Source organism: Macadamia integrifolia, unplaced genomic scaffold, assembly GCF_013358625.1.
Source record: "Macadamia integrifolia cultivar HAES 741 unplaced genomic scaffold, SCU_Mint_v3 scaffold_187A, whole genome shotgun sequence".
Taxonomy (NCBI): domain Eukaryota; kingdom Viridiplantae; phylum Streptophyta; class Magnoliopsida; order Proteales; family Proteaceae; genus Macadamia; species Macadamia integrifolia.
In genome coordinates, this window is record NW_024870634.1 from 323,583 (window position 1) to 343,300 (window position 19,718).

The 19,718-nt window shown below is 41.0% G+C and overlaps 1 protein-coding gene across 1 annotated transcript in view; it reads left to right on the forward strand.

Annotated features, from left to right (window-relative positions):
- Positions 1 to 16,942, forward strand: part of LOC122071071 (MAP3K epsilon protein kinase 1-like) — a 25,756-nt gene extending 8,814 nt beyond the window's left edge. Inside the window, exons 5-8 of the mRNA XM_042635341.1 lie at positions 4,529 to 4,602; positions 4,755 to 4,845; positions 6,569 to 6,652; positions 16,457 to 16,942. Coding sequence (XP_042491275.1) covers positions 4,529 to 4,602; positions 4,755 to 4,845; positions 6,569 to 6,652; positions 16,457 to 16,579 — 372 coding nt within the window. The 3' untranslated portion in view covers positions 16,580 to 16,942. The remainder of the gene's footprint in view (positions 1 to 4,528; positions 4,603 to 4,754; positions 4,846 to 6,568; positions 6,653 to 16,456) is intronic.
- Positions 16,943 to 19,718: the final 2,776 nt, after the last annotated feature.

Genomic DNA, 19,718 nt, shown 5'->3' on the forward strand with positions numbered 1-19,718 from the left:
AAAAAAAAAAAAAAAAAAAAAAAAAAAAAAAAAAAAAAAAAAACTGTCGCTCATGATGAATCTTCCCAGGAGGGGAATCTTCTCCCTCGAATCATAGAAATTTGAATTTAGTGAAATTCGTGTGCACTGGTCCTTGCAAATAAGTGAGCTTGTAAGGTGTGTTTAGATGAATCATTTTGCTCCTGGTGTGATCTTGCAAATGATGCGGCCAACTTCTTGTATTTGAGATCCATCATTGCAATCAGGTTCTTGATCTCCTAGAGTTTGGTTTCTTGCTTGGCTGAGCTATCTTGCAATTTTCCGATCTCCGTTTCTGATGTCGATAGGTGTAGGAGTAATTGGGGATTTATGTAATTTGCTCTTATTTATTTATTTTTTAATTTTTCTTTATCTTAGAGTCGTTTTTAACAAGTAGAGTTGAGTCCAAAGTTTGTGATGCAGAACTGAAGACATACTCTCAAAGGAAGAGAGCTAGGCCTCCTATGCCCACAATTTGGAGGAATTGGCTAGGCCATGATTTTGTTATAGAGTTGCTATTTGTTTTTATGCGTTGTTATTCGTTCAGTTCAGTTGGGTGAACCAGGTTTGGTCTAATTTAAGCTGTTGGTTCAGTTGTAATAGTAGTTTTTTTTATTCTTAAAAGACACAAGCAATTAGTTTCCTTTTTTTTATTTGTTTCAATTTTTTAGAATATTCTTTGTAACCAAGCAATTATCGATTAGGAAACTTTCTATTTTGGAAACTTTCCTAAGGCTAAGTTTTGTTGTCAAGAAATGGATATAAAAGAAAAGAAAAAATTAAAATATATATATATTTTTTTGTGGAAATTTTCTTTTCTTTTCTATCCATTTCTTGATAACCAAACTAAGCCTAATAGATGGACTCGCTTCTTTCCTATTCTCTATTATAAAAGCAGCTCAATGGCTTACCTTGAAACCATGGTTTTGAAAAGTACTTGTTGCTTAGCTTCTGCTTCTTCAATGAAGTTCTTCTTGTGTTTGATCAAGATGGTTGGGGTTAGTGTTTGATCTAGTCGATCGATGAGAAGTCTGGGTGGTTCTTCGTTGCTTATGTTCTTGATTTTCTATTGCTCTACAAGCTCTTCAAGATCTCTCAGTCTTATTCCATCCAATTGAAGGTAACAATTTTCTCACAAATTCCTTTTGTTTCTAAATATTGTTCTAAATTTTTTCTTGATAAGATGTTCCCCAACCACTACTCTATAGACCAACCCAGCCACCTGATTTCCTCCATCTTTTAAATTGAGTTTCATACCCATACAGAGGCAGGTTCGATCCAATTTTCAGGTCCATCAGACCTGTGAATCTGCTTTTATAACAAATCTCCCTCCAATGTGCCCGATTCTGTTTTAACCCAGTTTTCCTGTCCCAGTTTTGGGATTGATAGTTAGGATTTGTTTGGATGTTTGCTTATTGATTTATGGTACCGTTACCTCTATTATTTCTATCTCTGTTTTCAGTTTGAGTTGTTAATTTCAGTTACTGATTTGAGTCATTACCCTTACTCGGACGTTAGTACCTGATATCCTTCTTGTTTCCCTACGCTCAACCCTAGTTCTAGACCTATTTGTTTCAGTTTCAGATTATCTCGACTTTCGATTATATTTTGATTAAAAGATGTTGCAGATTTTGGACTATGTTTACTACTCAAGTATAGTTCTACGTTAGTTTGTTTCAGTTTTGAGTCCAAGATAGAGTTGAACTCTATTTCAGTTTCAAGATAGGATTAGGCAAGGATTAAAGTATCGGTATTCGTCACCGTATCGGTCGGATAAATTAAAGATATGTGTCAGAGGGTATCTTATCGTATCGGAGATACGCTAAGGATCAAAGATTAAAGTATTGGTATCGGTTGCCGTTTTGGTTGGCTAAATTTAAGATACGTATCGGAGGGTAACCGTATCGTATCGGAGATACTTTAAAACATGGGATTAGGATTAGGATTAGTAGTTGTTTTTCTTTGATATACTTGGCTGTACCCAATGATTGAGATTTGGATTTTGGATTTAAATTTCAGAAAGTGCAGGGCTTCCTGCCTTCTTCTTTTAGGATGGTTGCTCAGAGATAATCTTCCACCTGTGCTTTGGTTCTTCGATTCCTGTCTATGAATGAAGCTGATTCAATGGACTCTCCACCTGGGGTGGGGAATCGATGCTTCCTTGACTTGAGATGAGACAGTCAATGAGCCCGGCGAAGGGACCAGCCAGACAGAAGTAGGCTATGGGTAGGACCTTGTTGTTGGTTGGGACTGTTGGTCAGTTGTCCCGCTCATTCCGTTTCTTGGTTGGTCGTAGATCAGCTCGACCACCGGGAGAGAGTGGTCGTAGATCAGCTCAGCCTTTGCTTGGTTGCATGAGAGCAAGCTACAGCTCATGAGCAAGTCAAGTAGGGGGCGGCAACTCGTGTGCTGCCCAGAACTGGTGCGCAAATCCCTCCCTCTGCGATTGATCTCCTCTCATTTGACCTGTCCCCCTTCTATCTACTGTATTCTTCTTCCTTCCTTGCTTGTTCTGTTCTTATTTCTTTATCTAGTCATTCTTTCTCTTGCTGTCCTGTTATGTTACTCTGTTTCAGCTCTAATTGTGTTCAACCATAGAAGGGTCAATATCTCTCAATCATTAATCTCCCAAACACAAACTTTTGGGTTCTGAAATCTCCTCCTAGGGCAACTAAGATTGTAGCCTTTAAGACTGAGATACCATCTGAACTGAAAGCCCTACAACAGGTTTGAATTTTGTTCCTTGTTCTTCCGTCAAGGCCAGTTGCAGAATAAATTAGCGCCTATTTCTGTGGCCTGCTTGGCTCCTGGTCGCTTGCATTCAATAGAGTTGTGGGTTGTGTTCACACAGCTGAAATTTCAGGTCGATCAGTTCTTCGAGGAAGGATTTGTACTGCTCTATAACAATTTTTGTTTTCTTCCTGGTCTAGGCTATTGTGAGGAACGGTATGAGTCCTTTTGTTAATTGCAAGTAAGTACTACTAATGAAAATTACTCAGCAGCCCATATGTCTTGAGTTAATGTGTTTTATTCCCCTACCTTTAAACTCTTGCGTCCAATTAATTTTTGATTCTATTATTTATCCAGAAGGGACATCAACTGTTCACCGTATTTACATAATTTCCATTGGTCCTTATTATTTGATTTCTTATTGATTAGGTGGGCCCATAGAGACCCCTAATCGTGGTTCTTGAACCTGGGATTGCATCAGTTCAAGCTTTTTGGCTTCTTATCCCCTAGTTGCCTCCACCATCTCGTCACTGCACAGTCTGAAGAATGATTGGCTCTGATAATGAATGATGAGAGCTACAGTAAGAAGAGAAGTAATGCCAAGAAAAAAACTCCCACATCTGGAAGTGAAACCCTTTGCTACAGTTTTATTTTATAAAAAAGAATTTTATTCCTCCTTTCTCCACTAGAGACAGCCGGCTACAAATACTTACTGCAACAGAATGGACTCCCTACAGAACCAGGCCCCTAAATGACCCACTTTTCAACTCCCTAAGAATGGAAACAACCCACTTTGTAACTTTTTTTTGTAGTAGCAAACTAAAATAAAATCACAAGTAAAAGCTGGAAAAAAAAAAAAAAAAAAATGAAATAGCAAAGCATATTCAACATGCTGTTGTGATTCTTTTCTAGCCCTACAGTGGTGATTCTGTAGGTTGGTGGTGATTCCTAGGTCCTATCCTGCCTGTTTTGCATGTTCTTCTTACCCATTAAGTTTCTCTGATACTATGCTCTGCGTATCCTTATTTTTCTAGTTTCTGATTTGTCCAAGATTACTTACTACCTGATCTGTTGGATGATTTCTGGCGTACTTCTATCCTAGTTTCTGTTATGGATTTCATCTAAATGTTGAATAAAGATTTAATTTTGCTGTTGGTTTCAGTAATCGTAGCCTGAGGTGTGATTCCTGAAAACTTCAGTTTCTGATTTCAACTCTAATTTCAGATCAATACTCTTGACATTATTGCTGGAACTTATTTTCTGTTTATTCAGCAATCTGAACCTGGGTTATTACTGTTTGATATCTTTTGGTTCAGCCTACAATTACTCAGAATTGGGGTCATCCTACTACCAGTAGGTCTCTTCATTACCATCACTTTCCTCGATTAGATTAACTTGGAATTTTGATATTCTGTTCCATTACTTCGACCAGCTTATTAGTACAGTCAGAATTCTGATTGATTGATCTCCATTTTCTATTGAAATCTGAACTATTATCCCTGTCTGCGATTCTGGACTGTTGCTGGTTTTCTGAAATTTGGGGTGGAGAGGATTTGTGCTACATTAAGAGTTCTTTAAATCAAGGGAATTTTTGTGAAAGGACTAACATTTAGACTGGGCTAACACCGTTAATGTTTGAGGCAGCCCCAACATAATATATGAAAACTTTAGGAACCTAGCTGTTGATAGCCTAAATGTCAGGAACCTCAGGTGTAATTTAACCTTTAACCAATGCTTTACAGATTCTAATCATTATATAGTTAATTTTGTAATTTGGCAGAATTTGAACCATAAAAATATTGTGAAGTATCTTGGGTCTTTGAAGACAAAAACGCACTTGCACATAATTCTTGAGTAAGTGCTCTTTTACTTTCCTCACTATCCTCGAGTAGTTTGATTAAGACTGAGTGATTTGGGTTGAGTTTTGTAATGTATTTACAAACTTATAAGAGAAAATTTTGCATTGCAAATTTGAACATTGTTAAATGTTGAATTCTTTTATGTAGGTATGTGGAAAATGGCTCTCTTGCAAACATTATCAAACCAAACAAATTTGGACCATTTCCAGAGTCACTAGTTGCCGTTTACATTGCTCAGGTTTGCATATAAGCATGCATTTCTATTTGGGGCTACCAAACATATTCAGAGATTGGGGCACCTCACCCCTAACATGCAACATGTCTCACATTCAAGGGTTTAGGACCTAAACATGCATGTAAAAATATGTATGATTGGATGATTTTTATTCGTTTGATCTTTAGTGTTTCTCTTTAGAACTTATGGAAACAATATCGATCGTTCTTTGGCCATACAAATGAATGTTAAAAAAAAGGGTAATTTACAGGTGCCACCCCCTGGAGAATGTCACAATTATAAGACCACTCCCTCTGTTTCACCAAATTATACTCAGACCCCCTACTGTCAGATTGTCAGTCACTGTTAAGGAATATACCTTATATGATGATGTCAACAATTATATTTTATTTTAAATACCAAAATGCCCTTATTAAATATGAAGTACCTAAAATACCCTTGTATTAAGTTACTATTTCTTTCACCCATTCCAAGACCTAATTACCATTCTCCCAAATCGTGGGATTTAGACCACCAACGATCGTTTAGAGCAGCGGCATCGACATCGGCGATTGACGGCGATGGATGGCAACGGGCGACGACCTCGCAGCGACCACTGTGTTTCTTCTCATCAGGCGGGAACTGCTATTGTCAACTCCAGCCTCTCCTTCATTGGAACCATCACCTAACTCTCTGATTTGATCCTTGGATTAAGCCGTTCAGCTCCCGAAGCTTACATACACCACAGACCCCGCAGGTTGGACGTCTAGCCATGAAAGCCAAGGTCCTTGTCCATACTCATATGGTTCCAATGGACCGATTGCAAGCATTGGTGGGAGCCCACTTAAGACTTTGCCATTGTTGACTGCCGCAAGGGTCTCTAGCTCCAATCCTTGAAAGGTGTTTGTTAAAATCCCTGTGGCCTTGATGAGCCCTCGACCATTTGAAACCACAAGTCTTGTAAAAATATGAGTTAAGTCAAAAGAGAGGTGGAGGAAGTCAAGATTTTGATAAGGGAGCCAAACCAGGGATGTTGAAATTGGGATCGAGATCATCAGAAGCCCCTTTGTGGGCAACAGTGGGGAAGTGGGAGAATAGTGCAAGCATTTTAGCCGAGGAGGTGAAGAGGATGTAGTTGGGAAGGCAGAGATGATTGGTCATAGGAGCAATGGTGGAGGCTGACATTGTATCAGTGATAAGGGAAGAAAGAGGAGGAGATAGTGAAGAGAGGAGAGGAAGGAGGAGGTGGGCTGAGCGTTGAATAGCAGCACTCGGCTCAGCTAGAACTCGTCTGAACCCTTGGTCGCAGTATGGAGAGAAGGAGAATGAAATGGTAAAATGGTAAAGAGGGGTATTTTTGGGATAATGAAAATGGATAACTTATCAGTGTTTTATTCATAAGGGTAAAAGCGTCATTTCATAGCATTCCTTAACAATGATTGATGGTAGGGGGCCTGAGTGTAATTTGGTGAAACAGAGGGGGTGGTCTTATAATTGTGGTATTGTCCAGTGGGTGGTGCTGTAAATTACCCTAAAAAAAAGAAAAACCTTGCAATCTTCTGTCCATTCCTAATGTTGTTTATCCAATCTATTGGATGGAACTCACCTAATAATGAGTTGAGAATAGTCTTGATCCTCTCATAATTTAACATATGGCAAGAGGCTGAGAGATGGGTTTATGCATTTTTATTTTGCATTTCCTGGTTTCACTTTGATTTCCTCAGTGTTCATATTTCTTGAACTGCAGGTTTTGGAAGGCTTAGTTTATCTACATGAGCAAGGGGTAATTCATCGGGATATCAAGGGTGCAAATATACTAACAACCAAAGAGGTAAAGTATTTTTCTTTTCATTATTTATTTATTTATTTTGGGGCGGGGGATGGGGGGAGGGTTTGGGTGGTAATTTTTCAACCTTCCAGCAGGACATCTTATCCTGAGTGGTGATATTGTATTTTTCTCCATTTACATTAGGTTTTTATTAATTTCTTCTTCTTTTATTGATGTTATGCTTGTAAGCCCAAAAATATTAATTATGCTTTTGCTTTTAGAAATTTTAAAGCATACAATTGGGAAACAGTAAATGGGAGAGTGATTTGGCTTATCTAGAATGATAGAGGCCGTCTTTATTTATAGAGGAGAGAAGGAATTGCGATTTAGGTATGTTAGGTAAGGATGAGTCACAGTCCTTATCCTCACATACACACAATGAAACGAGACACATACAATGAATCTAGAGATTAACTCTCCCCCTCAAGTTGGTGTGTATATATCTCTCATGCCTAACTTGCAAACAATAGGATGAAACGCCTTACTATTTTAAGTTTTTAACCATCTGTGAACACATCAGCTAACTGATTTTTAGAGGTGAAAAAAAGGAATACAAATTGAGCCCTGCTCGAGCTTTTCTTTGATGAAGTGTTTATCAATCTCAATATGCTTGGTCTTGTCATGCTTAGACTGGGTTTTGAGCTATACTAATTGTTGCCTTGTTATCGCAATAGAGTCTCATAGGCCCTTCAACAGTCACCCCTAGATTAGAAAGTAACACCTTGAGCCATATAAGCTCACAGACACTTTGTGCCATTGGTCAGTACTTTGGTTTTGCACATCTATATACCACTGGTTGCTTCTTGCTCCACAAGACCAAGAGTATACTTCCTCTGGGATAGGAAAATACCCTTGGATGAACAAGCAACCTCAATACCAAGGAAGTACCGTAGCTTACCTAGGTCCATCTTGAACTCCTGACCCTCGTACGACTTTGAGAAATTTCCTCCGTGTCATTCCTAGTGACCACAATGTCATCAATGTACACTATGAGGATGGCGATCTTGGAACCAAATCGCTTGATGATAATCGTCTTATGTTTTTTCTGAGTTCTTCCTCCATGCATATCTGTTTTGCCTGAGAAGATACAGTCTTTAGCAAGCAAACTTAAATAAAATTAACAAAGCTTAAATAAAAAATTCGCATAAAAGAAAACTTAAATATAAATTAGCAAAGCTTCCAAACCAAAACCCTAATTATAACAATCTTTTAAATGAATTTGCAAGTATCTTACTTAAATAAGGATGAGATCATGAGAAAGAGATCTAGGATTAAAGATGAGAGAAGCTATACTTGCGTTTTCTGACGTATAAGTTTAGGAAGCACATTGAAATAAACATGAGCAAAACCAAGGAGAGGGACTTGGATAATTATGATAATGACCGAAATGAACTAAATAAAGAAAACACAGCATCTACCCACTCTCATTAAGAGATCACCCGCTTGCGCCTAAATCACTGAAAGGGAAAAGCTGCCCCAGTCCCTGGATGATATTGAGCTGAGTCAATCATGGGAATGGATGCCGAGTGCTGAAGGAAGAAAAAGATATCGTGATGTAAGTCTAGTTTCCAGTTTAAAAACTTCACAATTAAAAAACTTGTAGACAAGAAAATATATTTGCACAGACTAATCATTTGGTTTGGCTCATTCTGGCTGCTCTGCTACTCCCACCCCAAAAAAGAGAGAGACTTGTTCTTGCTTCCCAACTCAGGAAGAATACAAGCTAAAGGCAGGGTGAACAACATTGCTTTAGGTGTAACCTATAGACACCATAGCTTTGTGGAATCTTCAAAACCTGGCACATGGAGACTGCTTATACCCATATAAAGCCCACTAGAGCTTACAAACCTTCCCCTTGGTCCTTGGGCACGAGAACCAGGAAGAATGTCCGTATACACTTCCTCTGTCAACTCAGCATGGAGGAAGCCATTCTTGACGTCCAGTTGTTGCAAATCCCAATTAAAATTCACTGCATAAGAAAGGATGACATGGATGGTTTTCATTTTGGCATAGGATCAAACGTCTCCTGGTAGTCTAGGCCATAGGCCTGAGTAAATCCTCCAGCAACCAGCTTGTATTGTACCTTTCTACAATCCCATCCATGTTCTGCTTCACAGTAAAGACCTAGTTGCAGCTCACTGTCCTTTTCTGTGGAGGAAGAGATACCAAGTCCCAAATGCCATTCTTTTTCAAAGGTTGCATCTCATCATCCATGGCTACCTTCCACCGTGGCTCTTTGATAGCGTCTTGCCAATGCTGAGGAATGGAAACAGAAGACAAAGAGGAGTAGAGGACACCAAAACTCAATATGAAGGGGAAAGGAAATTATACAACACCACCTTAGCAATAGGGTATTGTGTACAAGATCTTGTTCCGTTCCAAACAGCAATAGGGAGATCAAGTGAAGGGCCAAAAAGTGAATCAGAAACAACAGGACTGTCATAAGGAGCATTACCAGAGAGAGGGATAGAACCTGGATCAATAGATGGCAGTTGGCTGGGTGGTGCCACTGTGGTGGTGTCTATTTTTTCTTCATGATTCTGACCGACATAAACTTTCATGGGAAGGGTTGGTATAGGCTGAACTGGTGCTCCCCCGAATAGGAGCAATCTCAAAGAGAGGAGCTATTAAAGGAATCTTCATCAAAAGACAAGGAATCCCCCTCCCCACCACGAAATGATGTCGGAGAGTAGTATGCAGCAGACTCATGGAACACATCATCCATAGACACAAGAAGTCGATGAGAAGGCAGATGGTAGCACTGGTACCCTTTCTGGGTAGCAGAGTAGCCAATGAACACGCACTTGAGACCCTGGGGTCCCAACTTTCCATGGGTATGGTGATTCTGGACAAAACAAATACAACCAAATACCTTGGGGGGAATGAGAAATGTAGAGGAACCCTGTAGAATAGCAGTAGGATCGCGGAAATCAAGGACCCGAGTAGGCATCTGGTTAATAAGATATGCAGCAGTCTGAATAGCATCACCCCAATGCTGAGGAGGAACATTCATCTCAAAGAGAAGAGCACGGGCCACTTGGAGGAGATATCTGTTCTTAAGCTCAACAACACCGTTTTGAGGCAGTTATCAACACAACTTGTTTGATGAATGATCCCATGGGCAGCAAGGTAAGACTGGAAAGAACCTTCCTTATACTCTGCACCATTATCATTCTGTAGGATCTTGATAGTGGCATCAAATTGTGTGAGGACCATACAATGAAAGAGTTGGAAACAATGGAATACTTCACTCTTATGGCACATCAAATATAACCATGTATCCCTTGTATGGCAATCAATAAAGGTCATAAACCAGCAATTCCCATAAATGGAATTAACTTGGACGAGGCCCTATACATCAGAATGTACTAACATTAAGGGAAAGGACTTCTTTTATTAATACTGGAATAAAATGATCGGGTTTGCTTTGCCAAAACACAGGCATCACAAAAAAATCTTGGTTAGTGCAATTATGAAATAAAGTGGGGAAAATCCTGGTTAAGAAGCCAACTGGCGGATGGCCTAAATGTCTATGCCAGAGATGTAACTCAGCTGCAGAAGTGGAAGGAGAATCAGTTTGATGAGCCTAACCAACTGAAGAAGTCCCAGTATCATTGTCTAGCAAATATAGACCACCATGCAGCCTACCACAGCCAATCGTTTCTTAATTACTAGATCCTCAAAACACAGTGAGAAGTACAAATGTCACTTTACAATTCGTCAGTGGTAAGATGACTGATGGAGAGAACGCTAGTGGAAAAATCTGGAACATACAGAACATATGCTAAAGGTAAGGTAGGTGAATAGTGGATTGAACCATTTCCAGACACATAGGAGAGGAAACCATCAGCAACCTTAAAAACAGACTTGATAAACCAGTCATATGGATATGATCAACGACACCGAAGTTAATTATCTAAGGATGAGTGACAAACTGACAACCGACGCACAATGACCACCAAAAGCAATACCTGGGGTTCATAGGATCAGAGTGGTCGTGGAGGCAGTGGTAGGTGCAGTGAAAGGACGAGTCATAGACAGCATACGGAGCACATGCACAAGGTCTGACATCTCCGTATGATTAGCAGCCTAGGAAGGCTTGCCGTGACCACTGCCTTGGTGGAGGATGCGGGACAACCATACAATTTCTAGTAGAATTCCTTGGTGTGATGCTCCTTCCCATAATAGTCACATCGAGCAGGTTCCTTTCCAGAAGTGGAGTGATCGGTGAGACAGGTAGTACCAGTGTTGGATGGAGGATAAGTCCAAGAAAATAAAGCTGATCGATCTAGTAGTAGAAGATGGTGGTAACATAGTACCCTGGCGGCAGCCCTCTAACTGAACCAATGAAGTGGATTGCTCCAGGGTGGGGAAAGGATCATGGCTAAGCACTTGGGCCTGAATCTGATTGTACTCAACATTCAGCCCAGACAAGAAGTCATAGACATGATTTTTTTTTTTGATAAGTCAGACACAAAATTTATCCTGTTGTTTCCTGTAGCTGGTAGTATCATTAGTACATTTAGGTTGATAGGTATCATAAAAATCAAATTCCTGCCATAATGTGCGTAACTCAGTATAATACTAGAACAAGCTGAGATTCTTCTGCTTGGTGTCATGGAGACGTTTACGCAAATCACACACTTGGGCAGCATTCCCTAGCTGAGAATATGTGACAGTCTTCCAGATCTTGGCAGCAGTATCCAAGAGAAGGTAACCACGAGCAATCTATGATTGCATAGAGCTCAGAAGAAAAGAAAAGACATCACCAATGAGTCATCAGAACTCCACTTATGCTGGGATGGGCCTGCAGTAGTAGGCTGTACCCTCTTTCCTGTCAGATAACCAACATATCCATGAGCATTGATGGAAAGATAACAGGAACAGGATCACATCAAGTAATTTCTCCCATCAAGGCAAAGATTGTTGACAGGGAATGATGGGAAAGAGTGATGCATTCCAAGGCTCACCACTTCTGGTCCGGTTACTGCATTAGTAATTTCTGACATGGTGTAACAACAAAAGGATTGTGCAGGGATGAAGTAGGATGACTACAATAAGCCACACAGCCCTGTGACACAAATCACAGGCAGCAACAATGCCAAGAAGCAGGGAAAAAACCCTGAAAACCAAAAATCGATAAAGGGAAAACTTTGATTAATTGATTTTTCTCTGGGAGGTGTCCTGAGATGGAAAAATGGCTAGGACAAGCCATATAGGAGGTGAAAAGCAACAGAAGAAGACATCATCAACATAAATTGATGCAAAAAGCAAGGAAGACAAAACCCTAGCATAAAAAAAATTGATTAGGGTGAAAAACCTAAAATCGGTATAGGTAAAAAGGGCTAGGTCTCTCAGATCATTAGGAGAGGAGATCTGAGAGCCAGGAAAAGGAGAAGAGGACTAAAGAAGCTCTCGGTAGTTTTCGGGAAGCACCACTGAGAGAGAAAGAGGTGAGAGAGAGCGCGAGAGGGATTGAGGCACTGATTCCAAGGTCGAGAAAGCGAGAGAGGTGAGGGTTCTAGGATTTGGATCTTGGCTCTGATACCATGATTGATTATGAGGAATGAATTGGGCTGTCTAGTTGACAGACCAGTCTTTATTTATAATGAGTGAGTCAGGTACAAGTACAATTATGTCCCTATGGACTAACTTACCCTTATACCCTTATGGCTGTATTACACACATTTTTACAGCAAGCTTGAATGCCTAAATTGTGGGCTGTAGTAGCCCTCTGCCTGTATTTATAAAATAAGAAGATAGGTTACAAAATAGAAAGTTATTCCTACCAAGTACCTTACAACTTAAAAATAGAAAATTCCTGTAAGATCTAATTTGTCATAACATCAAATAGAAACTCCTATGTTGCTGCTTAGCAACTAAAACTAGCACAAGGAAATAGAAACTATGACAAAATAGTAGCTAACTAAATGCAAATCCTTTATGCTCACCCACCTCACCTTTTCTATCGATCTCATGATCTTCTCTAAGACTGACCATTCTCCTATCTCCTCTATCATGCCCTCTCTTCGCGTCTTGGAATCCCTTTTGGGCCTCCGTACCAATCTCCTCAAATCTAATCTCTTCACCCCCTCTGACCAAGCTAGGCTTCTCCTTCTTACTGGCCTCTCCCAAGGTTTCCTTCCAGTCAAGTTCCTGGGTCTTCCTCTCATTTCTTCTAGGCTCTCCACCCATCATTGCTCCCCCCTGATTGTTCAAAGCCGGAAAAGGCTCTAGCTTTGGAAAGGAAAGCTCCTATCCTACGCCGGTCGTCTAGTCCTCATCAGATCTGCCCTCCAATCTTTATATCTCTACTAGACCAGAGTCTTCTTCCTCCCCTCGTCCACCTCCAAGACTATCAGCAACCTTCTCTCTCCTTCCTTTGGAAAGGGGTTGACTCATTTGGCTTCCTCAGGCCTGTCTGTTGGGGCAAAGTCTGTCTTCCCAAATATGAGGGTGGACTTAGCCTTCGTAGAATCCCGGATGTCATCTCTGCTTCCATCCTTAAGCTCATTTGGAAGATCGCCACTAAGCGCAAGAGCATCTGGGTCTCCTGGGTCTATTCCCACCCCCTCAAACAAGACTCCATTTGGACTGCTTTCCCCTCCCATGATTCCTATTGGATTTGCGTGCCATTCTAAAATCTAGACCCTTGGCTCTTTCTCTTCCATTTCCTACTCCATTGGCAATTGATCCTTGACCTCCCTATGGCTTGACCCTTGGCATCCCTCTGGCATCCTCTCCCAATTGATCTCTCGTTGTATAATTTATGCCCCGGGTATCCCTAGATTGGCCACTGTCGACACCATAAACTCCTCTGGCTCCTAGACCCCTACCATTTCGTCTCTTTCTCTCTGATCTCTGGTCCTCCCTTCCACCTATCCCCCCGGGTCATTGTGTAAGAGAGGATAAAATTTGTTGGCTCCCCTCCCCCTTAGGGACCTTTTCTATTGCCTTTGCTTGGAAGTTGGAACCACTCTCGTATGATCTGACCCACCATCCCTTGGCACTATATTTTCTAGTTCAAAGGCCATATCCCCCGCCATAGCTTCACTTCCTGGCGCGCAATCTTGGACTGTCTCCCCACACAATCCTCATCTCTAGGCACATTCCAGTCCCCCTTCCTATTGTCTTTGTTGGGATGGCACCGAAGACTCTAACCACCTTTTCTTCTCATGCTTTTTTCCTCTTCCATCTGGAAAAAGGTTCTTAAATAGTATTGGTCCTCCAATAGAAGCCCTCTCCCTTTGAGCTGAGAATGGATATGGGTCAACATGATGTTTGACGAATCTTCCATCTGCGACACGGCTAGAAATCTCACCTTCTGCTATACCATCTCCCATCTTTGGATGGAGCAGAATCTTTGTAGATGGACTTCCAACTCTTGATCTTATGATAAGATTTGAAAAACCATCTACTTTGATGTCAGCTCTGTTAAGATTAAGGCGTTAGCTCAATCAGCGACAGGGGCAATTTTGTCCTATCAATCCCTGTCTCTGTATTAAGGCTGACTAGATGTTTAAGGGTATTTTTGTACCTGTTTATTTGTTTCTAATATATAAATATTAGGGTCTAGCCTGAGGCAGATTATTCTAATCTAATTGCAGGTTATTCCTCTTTCTCTTTTTTTCTTCTTCTCTTTCTCTTTCTATGGTTTGATCATAGGTATCTGGGATTGTAACATGGTACAGAGCCTTTGTGATCAATTTTGGTTTTCCAGATTCACTCTTTGCTGATCTTGCTTTTTTACTGAACCCTTCTGGTGTGCAGCTGCCTACTGCTGCATCTACTATGGATTAAATCACATGGAGTGATTTATTTTATTTATGGATCGTGATATACTAGTGCTGAAGTGAAGATTGAAGACCTTAGATCGCAACCACCAACTTCTCTGCCCTACTTGATTTTAGCAGGGTCGCTGATCTCCCTTGTCGCTGTGGTTCTAGTGTGTTTTCTTTTATTGTTCTCTCTGCGACCCTATTTGTTCTTCTTTTTTGGTTACTCATGGCTGAGACCAAGTCTACTACCCCTGCAACTACTACATTTGCCTCGGACAATGTGAATGTCCAGATTACCTCCATCAAGCTCAAAGGAAGTTCAAATTACCTACTTTGGGCTCAGTCTATAAAGGTATATCTTATGGGCAGAGATAAACTTCAGTAAACTACCTCTGATCCTCTACCATCGTCTGATAAAGGTTATAACGAATGGATGAAGGAAAATGCTTTGATCGTAATCTGGTTGTGGAATAGTATGGAACCAGATGTTGCTGCCAATGTCATGTTCCACACTGCTGCAAAAGGTGTGTGGAATAATTTGAAGGAAACATATTCTCAGGAAAAGAATATGACCCGTATCTATGATCAAAGTTGTCATGGCGTCGCCAAGGTGGCGATTTGGCGTCCTGGCTAAAAATGAAGTTCATGGCAGTGCTACGATTTACGTGACTCACAAATGGCGGTCGCCATTGGTTGATAGGCATCGCTATGGCACCGCTATGGACGCCAGGTACGCCTGATTCACTAGGCGGTCGATTTTTTGTAAAATACAGGGTGATTTTGATAGGGCTATGTTGATTTTTTATGATTTGATGTTGCTTAATTTTGGTTTTATATGTTATATGGTATATATTGTAGGCTTGTAGCATGCTAAATAACTTTAGAAAATAGAAAAAATAAAAAAAAAGCATACTAAATAACTTTAGAAAATAGGAAAAATAAAAAAGAACATATGGGCGATTTGACTGCCATGGCAACGCCATAACGGGTGATTCATCGCCAAATCGATTAGCCACCCCTCCACCGCCTTGGATCGATTTGACGCCGTGACAACTGTCTATGATATCTATGAGAAGCTGTTCCAGTTTCGCCAGTTTGACAAGTCTCTTCCAGAGTATTGTAGTGCTTTCAGGAGAATGGTTGAAGAACTTAATGTCTTCCAGCCCTTGACCACAGACATTGATAAATTGAAGGCTCAACGTAATGAATTTTGTCTCTAAATTTCTGGCTGGCTTGAATAATGACTTAAAGGCAGTGAAGGGTCATCTACTTGCAGGTGATACTATCCTTACACTGAATGACACATTCATGATTTCTGTGTATTACATCTTCCACCAAACCTGATCAGTGCTCCAAAGACAATTCAACCTTCTTTGCCAACCGTGGATGTGGTCGTGGTCGTGAGGTAGGTCGTGGGTCTACTGGTTGAGGTTCTAGTGGACAGCCGTCTGATCGGTCATCTCGCCAGTGCACTTACTGTGGGAAGTCCAACCATACTGTAGACTTGCTGGGCAAAGCTGGGCAAGCTAGAGTGGGCAACCTAGTTAGCCAATCATGCTGTGTTAGATGATGATGTTGACACCGTGTCTCCCATTGATACTAAACCGAGAACTTCCTCAGGAGATTTGTCTACTAGTCTACGTGGTGACATTAATCAATTACTTAGGCGCTTGCAGACTCTTGAGGCATCTTCTAATACATCCAATGGTGCGTCTACATCCGCTGCTACCTTGGCTCATGCAGGTACCTCAACCCTTCTTACCACTACTTCTACCCCCTGGATCATTGATTCAGGTGCCTCTGCTCATATGACTGGTAAGTCATCACTGTTTAAGTCGTTTTCTCCTAGTATCACCTCTACATCTGTTATTCGGTTTTAGGTTATGGTACTATCTCACCTGCATCCTCCCTTAATTTGTCCTCCGTGTCGTATGTTCCCCAATTTCCATTAAACCTCCTCTCTATAAGTCAGTTAACCAGGTTATTAAATTGCTCAGTAACCTTCTTTCCTTCTTATTGTGTTTTTCAGGATCTTCACACAAGGAAGACGATTGGTGGAGGGCGTGAAAAAGATGGTTTGTATTATCTCAACTGTGGCACTCCTACTTCTGCTATTGTTACTGCTGTTGGGGATGTGACTCCTTTCCAATGACACTGCCATTTAGGACACTTGTCTTTGTCTAGGTTGAAACTTTTATTTCCTAGTTTTAAGTCTGTGCTCAAGTTAGAGTGTAAAGCCTGTGAGTTGGAAAAGCATCACTGTGTGTCCTTCCCATCTCGCTTTGTGTCTCGTAGTTCCTCTTTATTTTCTTTAGTCCATTCTGATGTTTGGGGTTCTTGCAGAGTCAGCAATAGGTCTGGATTTCGATATTTTATGACCTTTGTGGATGATCATTTTTCGTTTTACATGGCTGTATCTGCTAAAGGAACGATCTGATTTTTTATTTGTATTTCAGAATTTTTATAATGAAATAAAAACTCAGTTTGGCATTTTAACTAAGATTTTTTGATCTGATAATGCGTATGCCCAAAATGATATTTCTGATTTTTGTGCCAATCATGGGATGATACACCAAACTAGTTGTGCTTATACCCCACAGCAAAATGGGGTAGCTGAGCGCAAAAATCGGCATCTTCTTGAGGTAACTCGAGCTATTATGATACATATGCATGTTCCAAAAAATTTTTGGTGTGATGGGGTTTTAGCTGCATGTCACTTGATTAATCGCATGCCTTCCTCGATTCTTTCTGATAGGTCTCCCTTTTCTATTATGTTCCCTAATCTACAGAGTTTTCCTATTCCTCCTCGTGTCTTTGGGTGTGTGTGTTTTGTTCAAAATTTGCATGCACAAACAGATAAATTATCTCCTCGGTCCAATAAGTGCATTTTTTTGGGTTATTCACGTACTCAGAAAGGGTACAAGTGCTGTGATCTTGTTACTCACCGACAATTTGTTAGTGCTGATGTGACTTTTTCTAAAGGCACATCATTCTTTTCTCCTCAGGTGTCTCAGTCTGGGATGGAGTGGAACTCTCCAACTCCTCCACCCATCCCAGCTCTCATTCCTTTTCCAGATGTTCCTAGTGCCAGCGACACGCCTCCCCTATAGGTTTATCAGCACAAGAAGATGCTTGGACAGCCTAGTGCTGATACCAATACTCCAGATGATTTGCTCCCTCCATTGCCGCCTTCCTATGGTGAAGCTCCTCTTCCTCCTATGCTTGATGACTTACCAATTGCTCAACGTAAAGGTATACGCACTTACACATAAAAATCTATGGCTGTGTATGTTATTGATAACTTTGTTTCCTTCTCTCATCTCCCATCAACCATCCATGGTCTTGCCCTGTCTCTTTCTACTAAAACCATTCCCCGATCTCATATTGACGCCTTGCGTAACCCTGGATGGCCATGGATGTCTCTTTCTACTAACACCATTCCCTGATCTCAAATGGATGCTCTCTTGATTCGTGCTACCTAGAGTCTGGTAGATTTACCTCCGGGTAAGGACTTGGTGAAGTGTTGCTGGGTTTACACCATTAAGTATCATTCTGATGGCTCTGTTGAGTGGTTGAAAGCCCATCTGGTTGCCAAGAGATATACTCAAACATATGGGGTTGATTCTTTTGAGACATTCTCCCCAGTTGCTAGGCTGAATTCTGTTCGCCTACTTATTTCTCTTGCTGTCAACTTTGATTGGCCATTGTTTCAGTTGGACATCAAGAATGCCTTCGTATATGGTGATCTACAGGAAGAGGTGTATATGGAGCAACCTCCTAGTTATGTTGCTCAGGGGGAGAATAGAGGCCGTGTGTGTCGTTTACACAAGGCTATTTATGGACTTAAACAGTTCCCTTGGCCATGGTTTGACAAGTTCAGTACTACCATAGTAACTTATGGATTTTCTCAGTGTTACTCTGATCTCTTTGTCTTTGTCCGTTGTAGAAGTAATAAGCTGGTTGTCTGGGTTGTTTATGTGGATGATATTATTCTTACTGGTAATGATGAGGCAGGAATCTCTGAAGTGAAGAACTACCTACAACAGCACTTTCAGACTAAGGACTTAGGTTAGCTTCAATATTTCCTTGGGATTGAAGTGGTTTGATGTAAGAAGGGGATCAGTTTGTCTCAAAGGAAGTATGTGCTAGACCTTTTATCTGATACTGGTATGCTTGCATCCAGGCCTGTAGATATCCCTATGGATCCTCACCAAAAGTTTGGTGTTAGTGACGGCGAACCTCTCAAGGATGTGCATCAGTACAGGGGTTTGGTTGGTAAGTTGATATATCTTACTGTCACACGACCTGACATTTCTTATGCTGTTTAGGGTCCTTAGTCAGTTCATGCAGTCTCGTCTGAAAGCTCATTGGGACGCTGTTGTTCGTGTTTTTCGATATTTAAAGGGTGCTCCTGGAAAAGAACAGATCTATCGTCCTAGTTGGCATATGGAACTAGTTGGCTACTCTAATGCTGATTGGGCCGGCTCTGCTAGTGATCGTAGGTCCATTACAGGGTATTGCACATTTGTTGGAGGTAATCTGATTACATGGCGAAGTAAGAAACAGACTACCATTGCCTTGTCTAGTGTTGAAGCAAAATGCAGAGCTATGGCTCACACCACTGTTGAGTTGATATGGATATGGTTGTTATTTCTGGAGTTGGGTTTTTCAGTAACCAAGCCTATGAAGATGTATTGTGACAACCAAGCTGCTGTGTACATTGCTAGTAACCCGGTCTTCCATGAGAGGACCAAGCACATCGAGGTGGACTTCCACTTTGTTCGTGATGCTGTTCTGAAGAAGTTGGTCAAGATCCCATTTGTTCCTTACTCAGATCAGTTGACAGACATGTTCACTAAGTCGCTATTTGCTCCTAGTTTTTGTAATGGTACCAAGTTGAGCATGGGTGATGTATATGCTCCAGCTTGAGGGGGAGTGTTAAGATTGAGGCGTTAGTTTAATCAGTGACCGGGGCGGTAGGGGCAATTATGTCCTATCGATCCCTGTCTCTGTATTAGGGATGACTAGATGTTTAAGGGTATTTTTGTACCTGTCTATTTGTTTCTAATATATAAATATTAGGGTCTAGCCTGCGGCGGATTATTCTGGTCTGATTGCAGGTTATTCCCCTCTCTTGGGAGTATCTAGATCTTGCCTCTCTCTCTTCTTTTCTTCTTCTCTTTCTCTTTCTCTGGTTTGATCATAGGTATCTGGGATTGTAACAAGCTCCAAACTCGGTTGCCTTCGTCACCGCTCTGTTAGAGATATTCCTAGGAATAGGCTTATGGTTG